This window comes from Rhea americana, unplaced genomic scaffold (assembly GCF_003343005.1).
Source record: "Rhea americana isolate MKP2758 unplaced genomic scaffold, rheAme1 scaffold_3, whole genome shotgun sequence".
NCBI classification, from domain to species: domain Eukaryota; kingdom Metazoa; phylum Chordata; class Aves; order Rheiformes; family Rheidae; genus Rhea; species Rhea americana.
In genome coordinates this window covers 306,669-326,672 of record NW_028186423.1, presented here as the reverse complement: position 1 = coordinate 326,672, position 20,004 = coordinate 306,669, and the positions used below count along the sequence as shown (strand labels likewise).

The following is a 20,004-nucleotide window of genomic DNA, read 5'->3' as shown; positions in this document are numbered from 1 at the left end:
GGTGTGTTTCTCAGTTCAAGAAGCCTTGATGATTAGCTTACAATGTTTAGATGGCTAAATATTAGATAAGATGAATTCCAACTCAGCTAACAGGAGCATCTCTAGCAAGGGACATCTCTGGAGGGCAATTCTGCTTTCCATGGGCAATTCATTTCACCAAAATATTTGAGGACAGGATGGATCACCTTCTTAAGGTGCCTTTCACATAGAAAGACTATCTGATTAGCTTACACCAGATATCTAACTATGGCATGACTGAAGAATTCTACACAAAGATTCAGCAAGTTTCCCTGTGACAGGTCCTATGGCTTGCTGTCTGAAGGGGATGATCAGCTAATACAGCACCCAGGGACAGATTATAGAGGGAGGGCCTTTTTCCAAATAAATGTTTTGAATTCTAGCAGTGATGATCTGCATTAATATATCTAATGAGGTACATAATTTCCAATCAGAGTTCATTAGGCACCTCTGCAAAAGTAAGAAAACTAATAGCCATGAAACAGACCATTCACCTTCATGACTACTAACCCCCACAGAAAAGCTGCTTCCACTTGGTTGTTGATTGAAAATAACTGTTAGGTTAAACAAACATATCTTGAATTTCACATGTGTAATTATGATCATACATGGATGAGGAAGAGGTAAAGTGAGTATATATTTCACACTGGTAATTTGGACTCAATAGAAAAAAAAATMTTTTGTTATCTCTAACATATATCTTGCCTTTTCCATTCAGGATGGAAAAAAAACCTCACCAAGTGTATTTCCAGTCAAACATTTCATCAAGATTCTATAATTTTGTATTGCATGTTTCTAAGCTTCTAATTTTAGTATACTAGCCCATGTTTTCTATTAACAGATCTTCTCTTCCTCATTTATACTTGACCTTTTATACAACATTAATTAAAGTTGTTAGCATTACAATATGTCTGCTCTTCATGTGTTCCATGCCTTCTAAAAAATGTTCTAAATGTTTTTATTATCAGCTGCTCTTTTATACTTTTATATAGCAGCTTTTTTGTTGTTTGTTTCCCAATGTACATTATTTTCCACACTCACRTATTAAAAGCAAACATAATTGTACTAAATGCTATCAAAAAATTAAAACATCTGGAAATACACTAATAAAAGTTCAAAATTCACTTTGTACAAGAAAATTAGCACTCTTAAAGGTCTAATAAGCATGATTAAGGATGTCTCTGATGCCAACAACCTAAAAAGTAGTCAAAATCCCCAACAGTTAGTAATATAATGTAATAACACGAGGAGGAAAAAAAGATAAACATTAAGATTATTTACAAAGCCATTCAAATGGAAAGGAAGACATTTTTAACTGCCTGGACAATATGAAGACAAAGTGAGTTAGATGAAGTTTTTTGAAATTATGACTAGACTCCAGATAAAACTGCCAAAGTATGATTCTTTTTTCAACTCYAGACTTATCAAAGTGAACGGAGACAGACAAGATAAAAGGTGCAATAGCTCAGCAACTCATCTATTAGGTCTTACCTTTCAACAGAAAACTAAAAATAATTAATCACTATTCTTTTGAAAATGCAACAAGCATGCTCTGTAGCTTCTTTTTGGTATAATTCTTAAATACCAAAGGAGTCAAAAACACCAAAACATTGTGATTGCTATTGTAAGAACTGAAGCGGTGTCAGGATGATTGTGATGAGCTATTTTTGATTACATACTTTGATCCCTCTTTGTTGTTTTGTGAGTGCTAATTGCTGCAGTGCTATGTTAGATCACTGATTTGCTGGTTTTCTTGAGCAGGAGGATGGATAATTGAAAAATTATAAAGCAGTATTTCATTAAAAATGTGCATAGGTATAAAAATGAGATTTTATAGCAATTCAGTGAGGGGTTCTGTATGGCTCATCAAACAATCTGTTCAAACCCCTTTTTTCTTACGTATATGATCATTTTTTTGTTTATACAGCTACTCTCAAAAGTAGAACAGGAAATGATAACAGTTGCGCTGAGCTTTCTTCTCCATATGCCAATATAAGAATCCTTAATCTTGATATTATTCAAAGCTCTGCCATAAAATTCCTCTGTGATTATGGGTTACTCATTGAACCTCACATTCTATTCCCTGCCTGTGAAAACAGATCTTAAGTGTATTAGAGGTGTAGGAACTAAAGGATACCACTGAAGAGATGGCAAAATAAACAAATATTCTGATCTCAGGCTAATGCCTATTCATGCAAAATCATTGAAAAAAACTTTCTTCCATTTAGATCTCTCAAGAAATTTATTTCCTAGCTCATAAGAGAGTAAAATGTTGGGTCTCATGATGGTGAAGCTGCTGTGTTAAGCTGCAACAGGACCTAGGTGCTATCTCTCTAGCTGCCATACTTACTACCCTAACAAAATTACAAATTTAAGCATCTGTTGCACCCTGTTAGGAAGCACCTTTGGTGCCATGAGGAAGAGAAAGAAATTACATGGTAAATTGAACATGAAAAAATCTCACAGGTTGTTTTAAAGAATGAATGAAAAAAATAATAATCTAGTGAAATTCTACTGATCCTCACAGGGTCAACAGCAAGACTGGTATTTTAGATCTTTTGCACAGGTCTCTGCCCCATGAGATAATGAACATGGTCCACAACAGCGGGTTGTGATTCCCCAGTGACTTCGGCAGGATGAGACAGTGGGTGTCACACCCATTTGCTGACTGTGGAGGATTTTTCAGACTTAGGAACCTCAGGTTCCACTATGGGCTCTGTGGTAGAAAATGAACACAGGCCTCCCTACTTCCTTCTCCGTCTGCTTATTTATTTTGCTGTCACTCACTGTAGCCTGTGTCTGCCTCCCATTAACATTCCCCTTCTATATTTTTCTTGGTTTCTGCTACCTAAGCTTCCAACTTCATCCTCAGTTGCAGAGACTGCTTGGCATCTTTCTTAGTTAAATGTCTAGGTTTTAAAGAAAGGACTGGAAAGTCTCAGTAATGCAAGCATTATTGGTAACTAGTGATATGATTCACATGACTGGAGTGCTAAAAATCTCTACATAAAATCTGTTTGGAAGAAGAGGTGAAGTTGTGAGTAATGTGGTGGCAGAACTACAAAGATGATCCTACCTGTTTTGTAGATCCTGATGATTCAGAAACTAATTGATCGATGTGTTAACACACAAAAGATGAAAAGAGAATACAGTGGAGTGGGAAGATGGAAGAGTCTTTACAAACTGTGAATTATTTCTTACTACTTTCCTAAAGTGAGAGGAAGACTGTGGGGGAGCAATTATCTTGCCATGGGCAAATTCAATTTCAGAAATGTAGCRTGGAGGTCACATAACTTATTAGAGTTTCTAAAATTATTCCTTGCAATCCTTTAATGAAGAAAGTATTACTGYACTCAATACAGGGTAACCACAATGGATAGCTATATTAATTCCTGTCCTGGAGTTGTTGAGGGATAAGTGAAKATAATAGATGGGATTTATATCATGTAATTTAATCATGTTCAAGTAGTTTAAAACTAGTTGCTCTGGAATTCTTCTCTAARCAACAGAGGGAATTAGCCCCTTCTAGAAAGCAATGCCACCTAACTTAGCTCCCTGGGATGTTCCATATTGCCTCATGTTATCTGGAAATTAGATTTCTTCCCATCTAGATTCACAGTTGATGCAAAGGGTAAGGCATCACCAGAGTGTGAGTTATCAAATTCTAAAAAGGTGTCTAAGATAGGATAGGTGCGTCTCCCGCACACTACTTGACACAGCAAAATGGATAATCTCCCATGACTGAAAAAAATTATGAATGAAGCTAACTGGGGAAAAGCAGACAGAAAAAAAAGTAAATGAAAATAAGTTCTCCAACAGAAACTGAAAGGATGCTTTAAAAGCAGAGAGTACCCTATACTATCAAGAAACAGAAAATGTTTAGCTACAAGATTACTCCAGTTCACYGGCAAATGGAAGCAGTTGTTTGAAGTAACCTCCTACCACATCCCACTGTAACATATGGAAAAGGTGGCATTGATTGTAATAGACATAAATTACAGGCTTAAAGCCCAGAAAATCAGCAGGGAAAGCTAAGGAAATACAGAGGAAAATATATGGCTAGCAATAAGACAATAAAGGACAAAAAGAAGAAATTTTGAGTATTTTTAATGACACTTGTAGCTCTGATGGCTTAAGGATATAGATCTGGGATTCAACATAACAAACTTTACACATYGGAAGAATATATTTACTACATCTGAGCTAGTCACTGTTCACTCCCTTTACAGTCAGTGGAGAATAATRGGACATTTTAGGGCACGATTCAGATGAAACACTCCCTAGAAGTGCTTGTTTCCCTCCATGACTATAAAGAYATCCTGGAATGTTAAGCTCAGACATAGATTTCTTCAAGATAAACATCTGAAATTAGGTAAGCAGAATCCCAGAAAGGCTTTCTGGAATATGGAATATCTCTTACTAGATCAACAGATATAACTGTGAAAAAACTTTAGATACTCAAGCGCTTCTCTGCCAAAAATGGATTTGTTTTTCCAACTGTAATAGCTAACCTAATACAAATTCATTATCAATTAATGAAATCTTAGTAATGGTATACACTCAGCAGACAAACAAAAGATAGGTAGTGTATTTGTATTGCACCAGAGTAGGGTATTCTGGTCTTTGAATGACTCTGAGGGATATTATAAAATCTGAGGGTAAAATTTTAATCATCAGACCCCAATAACTTTTATCCAAGTTGACTGAGGAGGTCRTGGCATATTGATGTTAATTTTACATTAATGTTGTAATGTCAGGATTCAATAGATTAGAATATTGTGGCAGTATTCAAAGAGGGAAAGGTGATGAAGTGGATAACTACATGCTAGTTAGCYTGAAAGAACCTCCTCCTTCTTCTCCCCAAAATCTAAAGCCCCTGCCAAAATACAACACTTTGCTTCAAAGTATATAGCCATAAAATGAAGCGTTAATAGGGAGAAAAAACAGATTTTTTTTTCCTAAGTCCTGTCTTGAAAGTGGTTCTGCTATTTACTCTTRCTCATCACAGAATTGTAGGCATTTAAGTGAGTCTTTTAAGTTAAGGGTAAATGCACAACAATCCCACTGCAGTGAATGGAAAGGGACAAATTCTGCCACAGGGTAGTCAAGATCTGAATCAGCTGCTGGATGCCTTTCTCTTGTGTATCTTGGGAGACTCAAGGAATGACATTCATACCTCATGCTTAAACTTTCCAGAATACTGAACTTGAGGCAGAACCCCAGTGTCAACTCAAAGGATTCCAGGTTAGGCAGGCTTATTTAAAAAGCTAGAAAACATAGATTTATATTATGTTGTAAAATCATAACTACCAACCACAATCAGCTTTAATAAGCTATTAGGCTTTTTGAAAGCACCTAGTCCTTCTGAAGTGTATTTTTCAACAAGCCAGAAGCCTTAACAGGATACTTCTCAGAAAAAAAGTGAACTGMGCAAAAGTTTGTGGAGTTTTGCTTTTAGCTCAGGATTTCTTTTTTAATCATTAGGGGAAAAAAAAAGTCCTTCTAGATGCAGTTTGCATTCATAACTGAGATCAGAAGAACAAAAGGTCTGAGGAAATTTTGTGAAGTCTTTAATCAGTTAGTGGTTTCACACAGAAGATGTGCCAGCTTAAAATGAAATTGCTTGTGATTTTTAAAAACAAAAGAACAATTAACAAGAAAATACATAAATACTATCCTCCTRTTGTTCTCAGTTGTGAGTGCTCAGCATGATCTTTCATTCTGYCTTTTTATAAATAAAATATCAATTAGAAATACTTAACATGCTTCTGTGGAAAAATTTGCTATTCCCACAGTAAATCAAATCCAGACAAATACTAAAGCTGTCTTTGACCATGTAAAAAGACATTTCATCACTAGAGGGAACTATTACACTTTACTCTGGGTAGGAAAAGAAGAAGCAACCACAGYACAAACTGATAGTGCTAGTGGCACTTAGGAAGTGTTTATAAATTTGTTGAAAACACTCTAAATGGTTTATTATGTTGATAAAATATGCTGCGTAGGTATATTTCAAAACACTGAAGCTTTTATGTGACATTTATTCAATAAGTATATAACACATACATTATTTTAATAAAATGAGATATTAAAAAGCTTTTCTTGGAGAGATTTACAGAGGATTTTACCAAATTATGTAAAGCCAGAATAGGTTAAATTAAARATGTACTACAAAATGTGGAGACACTTAGGTAATTTCCTGACAGGTTCTCTGTTCACCACAGATCCCTGTTCTGTACTCGTTACTGTACTATRTCCCCATTGTCAACCAGGAATATATTAAGTGACATGATAAACCTGGCTCGTCTGTCTGTTATTTCCTTCTTTCCTCAGAATAGGAAATGTGTAGTGGAATTATCTTTCTTTTGGGGGCAAAGAGGCCAAGGTAGAGGCTTTGCTTATTTACTTTTCTTTGTCTTTAATAGTTTTTTTTTCCTTTGTGTTGTTGATTCTGTACATGCTTCCTATAAATGACAGAAAAAGTCCAGTGAAATAACTGGGCTTGGTACTTTAAGTGAGCTGTAAAGTGTTTTTGCCACATCCATGTTTCTGAGGTAGTTCATTGCACTGCCTTAACCCTGCCCCTGGAAAAAAACAAATGTCTCCTGCAAGGGAGACAATTAAAAAAAAATATTTCAGTGCTGCTTGGAATCCTCAAGAAGTCATTGCCTCAGCATGACTCAGATCTACATATTGTAGCTGTATTTTAGCAAAGGATCAAATAACTACTTTGATACTATAAAATCTTATATTTCAGAAAACCGAGTGAGAGTTTGGAAAGTTATTTTTTACYCTCAGCTGTATGACACACTGTTGATACATGATGCGGCCAGTATTTCTTCTCTCTCTAAAACATCCTATATGAGCCATAGCAGGATACCATCCATTATTTATTGTCACAAAGTCATGGAAAGAGATGGCATTCTGAAAGCGACTCTGTCACTGAGGACTCAAATTAGCTCTGTGCTAAGGGCAAAGCAGCATAAAACATAAAACTGGTGTCTTCCTTCTTGGGTTCTTTACTGAGTGTAGCCTAAATGAGAACAAGGATCTCAGTAGATATTTCTATATTTTCTCAYACATTTCCTCTGCTTCAGCATCTCGCGACACTGCTGGGTCATGTGAAAGGGGTTTTGCACTGGGAAAGTCCTTCCCCTTAGCACCCGTTAGTACATATTGCTGCATCATGTGACATGACCAAATTGTCGTATTGTTCCTCTGTAGTGTGTGGAGCTTCCTCTGGTATTTTCCTACTGATTTACACCATACTGTTGGAATCGGTCCAGTTTCCTGTGCCACAAAGTCYTGTTAAGCTGTGGGGTGGACTCACTGGTTGGTAAGTTTTCCCACGTTCTTATTAACACCTCTATTACTGCTTGCTGTATGTTTTGTTGTTCAGAGAGGGCAGTTCCTCCTCCTCCCCTTGCCTGCAGAGTGCTGGAGCCAGAAGCTTCTGCCTTAGCCCAACATCTGTCCTCAGAAGTGATTGATATGGGTTTGGCAGCACAATTCTGTACTGAGAGCTGGAAAAAACCTTGTGTAAAGAACACAAAGTGCATTCATTGAGTTATTCCCCTAAAATCATAAATCATTTTGCTATTGTGTTTGCTTGCTAACAGAAAAAAAATGCCCTGAGATCAACCTACTACTGTTCAGCATTGTACCCAGAAAAWTTTGCCTCAGCAGGTTGCCAGGATTTGCCAGAATTAGATATTTTATAAAAAGTTGAAAGTATTTCCTTTTTCACATCCTTTACAGAAGGCTAATAGTTTAAGAAGGCAGTAATTTATATTTCCTTGTTTCAGACAAGTTTTTTTTTTTTTTTTTTCCTCAGATGACTATTTTCCTGATGAACAGGAATTCACTATCAAATGTTTATGCTTTCCTTACATCTATTATCTGTTAAATATTAAAATTCTACATTTGCAGTGCTGTAAATTACTGCATGTGGGAAAAGAGTTCTATTTAATAAGAACTGTGTAAAACAGATTTCATCCTGTAAAATGATGCTTAGCATCAACCAAAACAACCAGATACAAATTTCAGCCATATTCAGTGACTGAACTCCTGCAATTTTAGCAGGGACCGAGCACAGTCAAAGCTTCAAAGATGAGGAATGAAATCAACTTAGGTGTCAAGATACTTGAATTAAACACATACATAATATGTTTATGCAGGATGAGAGTCTATAATTGTGGCATTTAGCTAGGGCAATAAWGTGTGACGCCAGTAACCATCAGAGTCCATATCCTATTTCAGAGATGAAACAGACTTTTTGGAAGATGGTGTAYTTTGTACTGCACAACATTTGTATTAAAAAGCTCATATTCTATATGGTCAATATAGCTTAAGTAAAATGTATGAAGAGCTGGTAGTTACATTTCCACAGATAATTGTTAACAAACTTGCAATGTGTAATAGGGGTATTCGTAGTAGGACTCCACAGGGACTTGTGTTCAGACCAACACTATTACTTTTATTTGATATGGAATTAAGGATAAACTCAGTTCCAGTATAATTTGTTAATAACACCAAAATGAGGGCTGAGTAAGTTGCACATAGCACAGACACACTCAGTGACGTGAAACACTTGAACATATACCTAACTTTGTGGCAGGAAAGCTGAAATGTGCTTGAACTTCCAAAGCTCCCACTGTTCGTATGAGGGATGTGGTTAAAGTATGCAGTAGCTCTGGCCTGCACAACTACCAGGACATGAGTTGGAGGGAACCCAGGGCTCTTGACAGCAAATTCAGCTATAAGGCAAAGCAGGCGAATCCTCCGTAGTTAGCATTTTAGATGCGATTCAGATAAGCTTAATCCATTTCTAGATGTATATTGAAAAAGTAAGTTTTACACTGAGGTAGAAGAATGTGGAATATACTGAAAAAAAAGGGTAGCACACTTTTGATAGCCAGAGTCCATTGAAAAGGTTCAGATTATGAGCTCTCTTGGAAAACACAGAGCAAAAATGAGTATTATAATCCTTAGACCTTAGATAACAGGAAAGTCTGTGTAGAGGAAGGGAACAATTTTTCCTCTGAATATAGCACTAATGAGAATATTATGTACAGTTTTGCATTCACTTTTGTTAAATGATATTAAACAATTTAAGAAAATATACAAAAGAACCATAAAAGTAATTTCAGATGCAGAACCCTACTGAAATTTATAAAGAAGGACAGAGACAATTTAAGAATAAAGTATTTGCTTGATATGAGTGAATYGTGTTGCAGGTATACATGGAAAGTGCCCTATTACACAGAAAGAACTTCTTCATTGGTTAAAAAGAAAAATGGAGAGGTTAAATTACAAGGTTTGAGTTGTTTCTATAATTGTTTTCAGCTAGTAATAAAGTGCAATGTTAAACTGTGATATTATAAATATGCTAATATGATAGTAAGTGTCAAAGTAAATTTGGTTAAATTAATTTGTGTAGCTAATAAGAAGTATATCCTAGAGCATTGATTGCTCTGGTTCAGAAATAATTAGAAATGAAATAAAACCCTAGACAAAATAAGTTATAAAAGGCATATTTAAGARCACCTAATCTTAAAACCTTGGGTGATATTTTTGGATGTTGCATTACTCTGCTTTTTTAAAGATACATTGAGCTAATCTTCTTTTGATTTTAGCAATAAGAAATGTTAAGCTTCTCACTTGCTCTTTGTTGCTACAACCCTGTGACTTTCTCTCATCACTTTATTGTGACTGATGAGAAACTAACCTGTCAGAAGTGATAAGTATCAACTAAACTCCGTTTAATCCCATCCTAATCTGACASTCAATGAATTTGGAAGGCTTGATCTACTTAATTTATCAAAAAGATACAGACAGTATTTGATAACAGAGTRTAAATATATTTATAGAAAGAAAGTATCTTATACAAAGTATAGTCATTTCACTGGATGGCTGAATAAATTCAAATCAGAAATTAGGCAAAACAAAAGAAGGACAGGTAATCACTAAAACTACCAATAAAGCAGTAAATTCTCTGATTCTTYGGGTCTAGATTTCTTTCTGTAAGATAAACCTGAATCAAATGCCAACTATTTTGTTGTGTGTAGGAATAAACAGCTCAAATGTTATGGTAATGTACTATATACAACACTAGACTTAATGTTCTGATGGTGTTTTCTGAATTCATAAGCAATGAATGTATGATTCACACCAGAACAGAAAGGCAGGGGAATTTAGGGATTAAGTTTAGGGATTAAAGATGTCTTTCTTTATCTTTTAAATTAAATTAGGCTAAAAATGTTTTAACTCCAAAAATTATTCATACTACATTACTGTCATTATAGCATAGAGTTTTTTATTTCTAAATTATAGTGTTATAAAAATAACCTGGTTAATAACACTGCAAAGGAAAATAACTAAGCCAAATGAACTTAGGAGTCTAAAATAGTTGTGAGATATTTCATGACTCACTTTATATTATAGAAAACAATTATTAAGGCAAAATATAAAAGCATGCGAATATATGAATGTCCTAACAAAAACAATAATAGTATAGGGTTTTAAACTCTGACTTCCTAAGCTAACAATATATAGGCAGTTCAACATATACTGTAAGTTCAATAATAAATACTCAATTTGCTAAAATCCTCATTTTATATTCAAGTATAAAGATAAATTAAATTATGTAAGCAAGCCACTACCTTAAATAAAATGTTAACTACTTTCATGGAACAGTTAAATGGTACAGGTTACATCYAGCCAGAACTTTTAAGGGTAAGAACAGAGAAAGTATTCACATACAAAGCATATAACAATAAAAAATAAAGCAAAGAAAAAGTCTACTGTCTGCTAGCATTTTAACAAGAATTTTAAATGTTAATTTTTAATGTTTAATTTTTTTATGAGTCATCTTACCTAATATTAATCACTTAGATGTTAAATGGTTAGTATGAGTTAGTTAAGATACTCTACGCACTTAGCTCCTCTATAATCAACCATCTATAAYGCATCTCAGAGGGTGAGTTGTTCCATTTTAAAACACATGTCTGAATGCAATGTGGTCTTTACTTACTCGCCCCTCTTTTTTAGCTACTACAGTAATACATATTAGACCAGTTAAAGYTGGTTTATTTGAATTTCACATCTGAGAATAATTGTTCCTAGGCCTTATAGCTGGACAGGCTAYGTCCTTTCTCCCCCATGCTAGGACTTTCTGGCGCATAAGGGTCAACTGAGCTGTAGTATCACCTATATGAATTTCCCTCATGACAAAATACAGACTATCAATTAGAGATTTCAGAGTTACCTTACAGGACACAGTAATAAGGAACATGGATCTGGAATATCTGTATCCCAAGAATGTAAATATGCACTGATATTAATCTCTCAGGAAGAAAAATGATGCAGATCTCAAATTTTCAAAGGTCTAATCAGATAAAAAGGAACTCCTCAAATCTGATCTGGTTGACTTCAAATGAGCTTTTAGATAAAATTGGTCCATACACTGAAAGCTCCTGGAAACATTAATAYGTTCTTGCTGAATAGCCTCTGGTTACAGTAACAAAACAGAGGAGTATTCTAAACCAGTAAAGGCTGAGCACAGATTAGTCAAATTTAGGCCACAAAATGGAGGGGAGAAAACCTTAAAAAAAAATAATCAAAGAAATCATCTAGCCTTGGCCMAACTATTGGATTACTTTACAATTTCTATTATTTCCAAAAGAAACCTTCTCTGTTTGGAAAGCATTACCTCGTTTTATATGATTTATCTGTTAGTTTCACATGCTGTTCTATCACTCCACCTCTCCAAGACACTTTCTTAGTTCTGCTACCTTTTTCTCCATCTGCTGAATGTTCCAGTGCCATTGTCTTTTATTTGAATGAAGTTTGTTCAGTTGGCAATGCAAACGTTTTAGAATAGCCTCATATCTTTTATTCTGTACCTAATAAAATAAAGTATATTTCAAAAATGCTTTCCCAGTAAATTAATATTTACAGAGTAGGGTTCACCTCATCTGAAGTGCAGAAAATGAAACCTGACTCAATCATCTATGTTCACTTGATAAGTACTGAAGAGATACAGATAAATCTGTGAAGCAGTTTATCAGGTTTACTCTAGGTATATCCTTTAGCATAATATGAACCATACCTCTTTCTCCTCAGTAAGGAAGCTTAAGTGACTATGTCAATAGGKGTATCTACTCTGTAAATGTCTGAAGTTAAACGAAGTGAATTCATTTATGAGGAGTCAGCACCTCATAGCTGACTATAGTGGTTTTGCCTCATAGCTGTGGCAAAACCACTTTGTATGCCAAAGATTTCAGGCTGCAGAGTAAAAAGTGAACATGGGAGAAATTTTCATTCTTTGAAATATGTGTTTGGGCATAGTTTAGAATAYAAGTGAGGTAAGCTAGATGTCTGTAGTAGCATCTCCACTTTTGTAATGGATTTTGTTCTTAGCAAARCAATACTGAAACAATGCAGTACCTCAATGCTGAAGGAGGAGAATGGCTGCTGAAGACTCTTTGAAGATTTATATTCTGAAGAGTAAATACATGAAACATTCATTATAGTAAAAATGGAAATATTGGGTATTCACTTAATGAAAATTTGGGCTCACTTATTTTAATTTGAATAGCATATGAGGGGTAGTGTATAATTATTCTTCTGTCTGCTTGTTGAAACATTTTTATGCTGTATTTATTGTACAARTAATGGTGTACAGCTGCATCAAAAYGATAGTATTGCCAGAGACTTTCTATCATTGCCTAAATTTAAAATATAATTAAGTAACTTCCTCACTAATGCTTTTATAAATTGCACTGCCTTCTTTTATTGGTGATGAGTTGTCTTTATTTGTGATGCCTAGTTCTCTGCCATCATTCTTCACACCTTTTCTAGCAATTCTGTCAGATTCAGTCATCTGAACAAGTACTTGCAGGATCTGAACAACACTAAGATTGTGTTGTATGACACTGAAACATCTATGATCAATATTATCCACTCTTTAGAAATGTGCATCCTGTCATTGCAGAATAAAGACATGAATGAGGTGGTAGGTGACCTGATCCTCACTGAATGAGAGAGTTACCATTAAACAGCAGAGAGGAGATCAGCAGGGGGCTCCTTTGCTGATTTGGGGACAACTAAATAGCATGGAGTGAAAACTAGCAAGCAAAACATTGAGCAAGGGTCTGCAGGTTTGCATGGTGCTGAGGGAGAGAGAACAGAAAAGAAAGTGAAAGAAATTGGAGGCTCTGGCTTAGGGAGCTGTAAAGGCCAGTTGGGAAACACAGCCCAATCTGTTAACATGGATGAAGAYGGTCCAAGCAGTAGAGCATTCAATACTCCAAGTTTACATCCCTGTCCAGTAGTGTCAATGGGAACTGTCTGGCACCTCTGCTAAGGCAGAGAGCACTAACATGTTGACCTTGCATACATATAAGCTATCATTAGAAAAAAATACCCTGGAAGTTGTAGAATGTCCACCACTGGAGGTCTTTAAGAATAAATTAGACAAAATCTGTCAAGAATAATATAGGCACATGCTAAAGTGGAGGAAGAGGTGCAGCAGGCAAAYAGACAGTCTTTTGAGCTTTCTTTCTCATATTATTTTACATCACAATTCATTTTCTATTATTTATGGATTTCTTGAATTAGTCTTTATGACTGATGCCTTACTCCTACACAGGTAATAACCATCATCTATTGTTAACACTCCTATCCAATCCTGGGAATCCTGACTTTGGTCTTCAAAAGATGAGTGGTGGTACTGCCGCTCAGGAAACAGASTGGGACAGGGTCTATGAGCCACCTTACATATCCATGGTTATCCCTGCCTGATGAGAAACATCTCAGTTACAAAGCATGTGTACAATTCATGAATTAGCCTGAAATGTCAAATCACTTCTCTTGGAGAAAGAAAACTGAGGCATATGTTTCCTTGCAGAAAGACATTTCATCAGTAATTCCTTGATTTTCCAAAATTCAGCTGCTTTAGAAAGGTATTCTAAATCACATTCCTGTACAATATGCTTAGTTAGGTAAACACTTGTAGGGAATGTGAAACAATACTGAAGCAAAGGGATAGCAACAGGGCTGTGAGGGTCAATTTATTCTTTCTGAGCACCAGCTTAGCCATTAGCAAGGCTTCAGTAGGAATTCGGTAGACACTTAAGTGCTCTGGAATATARGCACAGACTTGAGTGCTTAAAATCATTGCTGAATCAAGGCTCCAGATGTTCTACAGCAATTACAAACTCATTAATCAAATGTGATTATTTGTGTGTATTGGGAGGGTCAGAAACCTGGGAACTCAAATGCTCTTGGCAAATTTATGACAGGAGACCAATTACTCTTAATCCATGCTGTGCTAGAAGCTGAGACTCCCCATGATATGTAGAAGTCATACAACAAGCTCCGAYTGGGGGGTCAGTTTGCAGATTAAGACACCTAACTTTAGAGGTGTACACGTGAGCTCCATGTGTAAGTTCTCATTTTGATCAATAGAGACCTAGTCAAAAAAGCATATAAAGTCTAGTAAGACTAAATTACGCAGCTTACCCTATGCAAACATCTACATTTGGCCAGCGGAGTTGCTGTCCAGACTCCATCAACTCTACTAACTGCATTTCCATAGATAATAGCACAAACTTGGCTGACTCATGCAGTCACCTACATTCAAACAGCTGCATCTAGGTGTCTGCAAACAGGAGCTGAATCCCATTCCTGCAGCTCAGCGAAACYTCACTCATGTCTCTAGTATCTTACTTTTTCCCCACATTTGCTTTAAGTATTCTTTCCTGGGCTGTGTTGAGTACTGTTGGGTATTAATGTCTCTGCCTGTCCACTCTCAGCTGGTAYATCAAAAGTTGGCCTGCTTGCCAGAAAGTTTTCAGCACTTAAAAGGATAACCTGATTAGATTTTTAATTCTGCTTCCTTCTGAGACACAAAGATCTTACAATCCAAGCAACCAAAATAAAGTTAACCTTCAGTCTATTTAAGTTGTTTCTGATAAAAGCAGAACATTTTTTTAGGCTGCCTAATTGAACTTTGTGTTTAGAGATCTTTTTTAGGAGGATGTTGCTTTGATAATAAAATATTTTCTCAGATGCTGAAGAACAGAATTGACCTATTTTAAAGTGGCTGTATTTTGTCCATCATTCTGAGAATTCTCTCCTGCTCCTCATCATGGAAAATTATTCTTTTTCCTCCTAAATTTTGCAATGGACAATATAGCTAACCACAGATCAGTTAATCTTTATATTATCAGGCTTTGCTCATTAATTTTTGTGGTATTTATTTGAACTAACAAGATAGATGATGTGAAACTTTCAGGCTAAAAACTRTCTAGACAGGCAAAGAATTTTAGTAAGGAACAAAATATAAARTATAGTTCAATTATTTTTAAAGAGGGAGTTTTAACTATTCATCAGAATTTTATCTTGACAGATAATTAGGAGCTGCTGTGTTTTCCCTAATTTAATGTCAGCTAGAGTTAGGAAGATTCATGGGAAGGCCATTTTCTTGGTGCAATTGATTGTCCCATTGATGAATTATCAGGAACCATAAGACAGGTCATGAATAATCAAGACAGTGGTGAGGTTTAAATTACTTCAATATTACAAATTCAAATTTTAAAGAAATAAAAATTGTTCATGCTGTTCTACTATCTACCATTCAGTGACCTCTTCGTATATAGGGCATTATTTTAAAAGTTYGCAGCTGAACTCCTTAAAAAATTTGAGGAAAAGTATTCATGTCAATTTTTCTCATGATAGCAGTTAGGTTCTGAAGTTTAGAAAGATTTTAACAATATGAAGAATTTGAGATTATACTGTTGCTTTATATGCTTGAATAGTGTATGGCTAGAAACCATGTGTAAAGTATTTCATAAATTCATCTGCACTGTCTCCATTCTGTCAGAGACTGAATTTATATTTTATTCAAATGACTTACCTCGATTTCTTTCCTAAGCTTAGCATGCAGTATTTTTTCTTCTTTTAGCAAATCTGTTTTTTTATAGATTAACTCTTTCACTTCTGTGATTTCCCTTTTTATAAATGTAATTTCTTCCTGCAAATGTAAATTAGGACATAGAAATCCACTCTCTAAATGATTGTACAGTACTTTTATTCATCTTATMAAAAAGTCACATTTTAATAGTCATTTCATTAATAAAGATTAGATGAAGGTGTAATACACAATTTAATACACAAAATAATACAMAATTTAATAATTTAACTTAAAATAATTTTTGATAATTTAGCAAATTATAGAGTTTTAGGTACTTAAGAAAGTATATTGATCTGAAATGTGCAAACAACTATAGCAGCACAGGAATTTTAACTCATTTTGGTGATTTTAACATTGTTTAAATTCAATTTATTGGAAAATCAAGGAACACTCACTGTATTATTTGAGATAGAACTTTTTTCTCATATGGAAATATAATGTTAATGAGTCTTTATTTATCAATGTTTAGAGATTTACTTGTACAACCAAATTTTCATCAATTTACTTTAACACAGTAACACCAGATTTTAAGTAGTGACAGCTGCTTCAGAGCTCAAACTTGTGACTCCAGCTCAACTTCATATATGTGTTTGCTCAAATATTGGCAAAGTTTTGCAGTGAAAACTTCTTACATTCTACAGTTGTTAGAAAGTATTGCAATTAAGTACAAACAGCAGTGTTAGAGTCTATAATACCAAAATTAATATATTTTCTTCTCTCCTCTTTTCCATTATGCTCTTAACATATCTACCTCCTGCTGGCACATAGCTCAAATGTAGTTTGTCACCTGACAACAAAGCTAAATGAACACTGCACTCTTAAATGAAAAGTGTAACACTATGATCCAGACAATTCTGGAAAGTTTATGTAAATTTATCCAACAACCCAGAGAATCCCGCAAAGTATTATTGGCAATGATACATTTTAATTTACAGCTCTGTAACATTTTTCATAGCTGAGTTCATTCTATCATGTAAGATGAATCTTTTACCACAATATGCAGAAAACAGTGACTTCTTTTTTTTAGCTGAAGTCTTAATTTCTTCAATTAATCCAGCATTGTAAAGTAATTGATACTCCCTATAGTTAATCTATCATTAAGGTATACATATTTGACAAAATAAGCATATTAGTTAAGCTATGCCAAAAATATTTCACAGAAAAGGAGAAGACTCAAAGAGGAAATACAGTACCTGTACTTGTTTAATAACAGATCCTTCTGGATTCTGGAGATCATGCATTAACTCCTCCTTCTTTCTCTTTAGCTCTTTAACAACAGCTTGCTTTTTAGCAAGTTCAATCATAACTGGCATTTTACTTTCCACCTCCCCAAAGAGATGCTTATGAGCCTTTATTTTTTCACGATATTCATTATTTCTTGCAAACATCATCTGGAACTCTTCTTGCACTGTTTCTGCATCAAGCTTCAGCCTTATATTTCCAGAACAGAGTGCTCTGACTTGGGCCTCCAGACTTTCACAATGATATTTTGTCGTTTCTATGGCATSTTCTTGCTGATATATTTCCCTTTCTGTTGTCTTTGTTTCTAACAGAATAGACTCCATTTCTTTCTCAAGCTCCTGAAATTTAGCCTGTAAAATATTTCAGTATTCACTTAAGAGTATTTTTTATTTGAGAGGATCCTAGGTATCTAGTTAAACACTATAGTTTATATCATTTTCCTTTCTATTTGCTTAATGTGGTTTGTATGAAAGATACTAGAGATATAATGCAAAAGTACTGCCTTAGACATATCCCTTTTGACATAAAAGATAAGTCTAAAATATGAGATAAAGTATCCTTCAAAATACTTTAAGTTCCTCATATTCACAAGATATGTAGGTTGTGCTATATTACATCTACATAAGTTTTTTMATGTTTGTTTAGAGAAGGCATCTGCTTTAATTCAAATCATACTAAAAATAGCTAACTGCGAAATAGCTAACTGCACAAAATACACCTACAAACACACATACAAACACACAGAATGGCATTTGCATCGACTGAGCTTAACTAATCTTTTATGTTGAGAGTAAGATTAATCTAGATATTTTAAACCCTGTAAGAATTAAGCACCTAGTTTAACTGCTGCCTATGTTTCTTCAGTCATGAGAAGTGGACACTCCCAGGTAGTGTTTCATCCCATCATAAGAGGCCTAAGATGGGAGAGCTCAGTTGCCATCTCAGAARTGTTTGTCTCTCTGTTGACTACAGAGAGAGCCTAGATGACTAATCCAGGCTTAATATCAGCCTTGCAGATGACATAAATTAGTTACGACGAAACCCACCCTAAGTACCAGCCAACAGTAGTGCATTAAGTGAGAAGATTAGTAGCATGATTTATTACATCCATCATATTTTCCCTACTGGAGTGTCATGAGTGGTGTGACGTCTCTTGTTGAATGTCTTGAATATACTAAAACTTTATTAACTTTAAAGAATAAAAAGTATCCTTTATTGATGTATAATATTTAATTTTGAAATCTTGAGTTACAATTTTAGTAGGAGTTTTATCAGCGTTTGCCACGATCTACCAAGAACAGGCAAGCAAAAGAYCTTAATTGTAAAAATCTCAAATTTTCAAAAGAAAGTTGTCTCACATACCTTCTGTGAATGTACAAATGGAACAGACTTAAAGATGAAAAAGCAGTCCTGCATTTTGACTTTTAAGTTTCTAATTGTTTAACCTGTTTTATTAACATTAATATTTGTTAATATTACCAAAGTGTTTATTTTTTTGGGGGGGGAGGGGAGAAAGAAAACGTGACAGAAGAAGAAAGGAAATGAGCAACCTTAAGAATCTAGGATTTTGAAGTTCCATGGCTTATTAAAAACAAAATCTGCCTAAACAGTTCATTCATTAATTTTTGTAACAGTATCATACTATATTATGATATCTTAAGTTTCTTTTAGAAATTCTTGATTCTTGAATGATTCTTGAAAGGTGTGGCAAGATATTTAGATACATAAGGAATAAAGTTTTTCACTGCCTCTTAGGAGAAATTATCTTTGTGAAAAATTTCAAACCTCAGCTATTTCAGATGCAAGGATTATTTGGAGATGTTTACAATAGAAAATCACTATGTCCTTTTCCATTCTCCCATTCTCAGAAATGCCTGAACGCTATTATGGTTTTCCACAAGTGTATGTCTCTCAGTAGAAACTTGGTCTCAAAAACTCAAATGATAATTGAAAATTCAACAATATTTRTAAGAGATTAGAACAGAAATGACTACATAGTCTTAAGGAAAAGTACATGTGACTATTACTGTTCCCTAAACAATTAGAAAATAAAAATTGTATTTAATGGCTGTTTAAGATACATCTACTTCAAACCATGGAGAAAAAAATGTATTGTGAAAAAAAGGGCTAAGAAATATGATATAACCTAGTCAAAATCTGTCAAAAAGATGCTTTTAACTCCATTTTCCCCATTCACGTCTTAGGAAATCAACRTGAAAAATTTAAAGAGCTCTAAGTTTGTACCAATTATCTTAGAGGGAGCTATCTCGGTGGGATTTTTTTTTAATACAAAAAATGAAAGCTTATGCTAGAACCTGCTACAATAAACTTTTAGTTATGATGTAACTTTATGTATTAACAACACACACACACAGTTCTGGCAAAGTGCAAGTGCCATTCACAAAAACAGAGTAGCTGCCTTAAATTTAGACACAAACACCCCAAAGAAACAAAATACGGTTAGTATCTCTTGTTCATAGGAATACTCCATCTAAKCAAAGTATTGCAAATTAACTATTCTAAATAAGGCTTAGTACCTGCAACCGGAAAAGAACAGTTTTGCTTTTTTCTATCTCTGATGATTGTGAATGCTGCTGCTCTCCMACTTGTTTTACCACTTCAATTAGTGATGGAGAATTTTGCTCGGCCATTTTACACAAAAGGGCAGAACTGTAAGAACATAAAAGAATTGTTTTATCATAGTTCAGTTTAATGCCTTAATATTAGTGAAAGAGAATAATATTAAGGACTTCTGTATAAGAGCCTAA

At 34.7% G+C, this 20,004-nt stretch overlaps 2 protein-coding genes across 2 annotated transcripts in view; one reads left to right on the top strand and one right to left on the bottom strand.

The window, feature by feature from the left end:
• Positions 1-7,344: 7,344 nt before the first annotated feature.
• Positions 7,345-20,004, top strand: part of LACC1 (laccase domain multifunctional purine nucleosidase 1) — a 29,866-nt gene continuing 17,206 nt past the window's right edge. Inside the window, exon 1 of the mRNA XM_085309439.1 lies at positions 7,345-7,354. The gene's annotated coding sequence lies outside the window, so the exon portion shown is untranslated. The remainder of the gene's footprint in view (positions 7,355-20,004) is intronic.
• Positions 11,772-19,887, bottom strand: CCDC122 (coiled-coil domain containing 122). The gene is made up of 4 exons (XM_085309549.1): positions 19,774-19,887; positions 17,188-17,586; positions 15,938-16,054; positions 11,772-11,921 (listed from the first exon to the last, which is right to left on the bottom strand). Exons 1-4 carry the CDS (start codon positions 19,885-19,887, stop codon positions 11,772-11,774), a joined length of 780 nt encoding a protein of 259 aa, XP_085165675.1.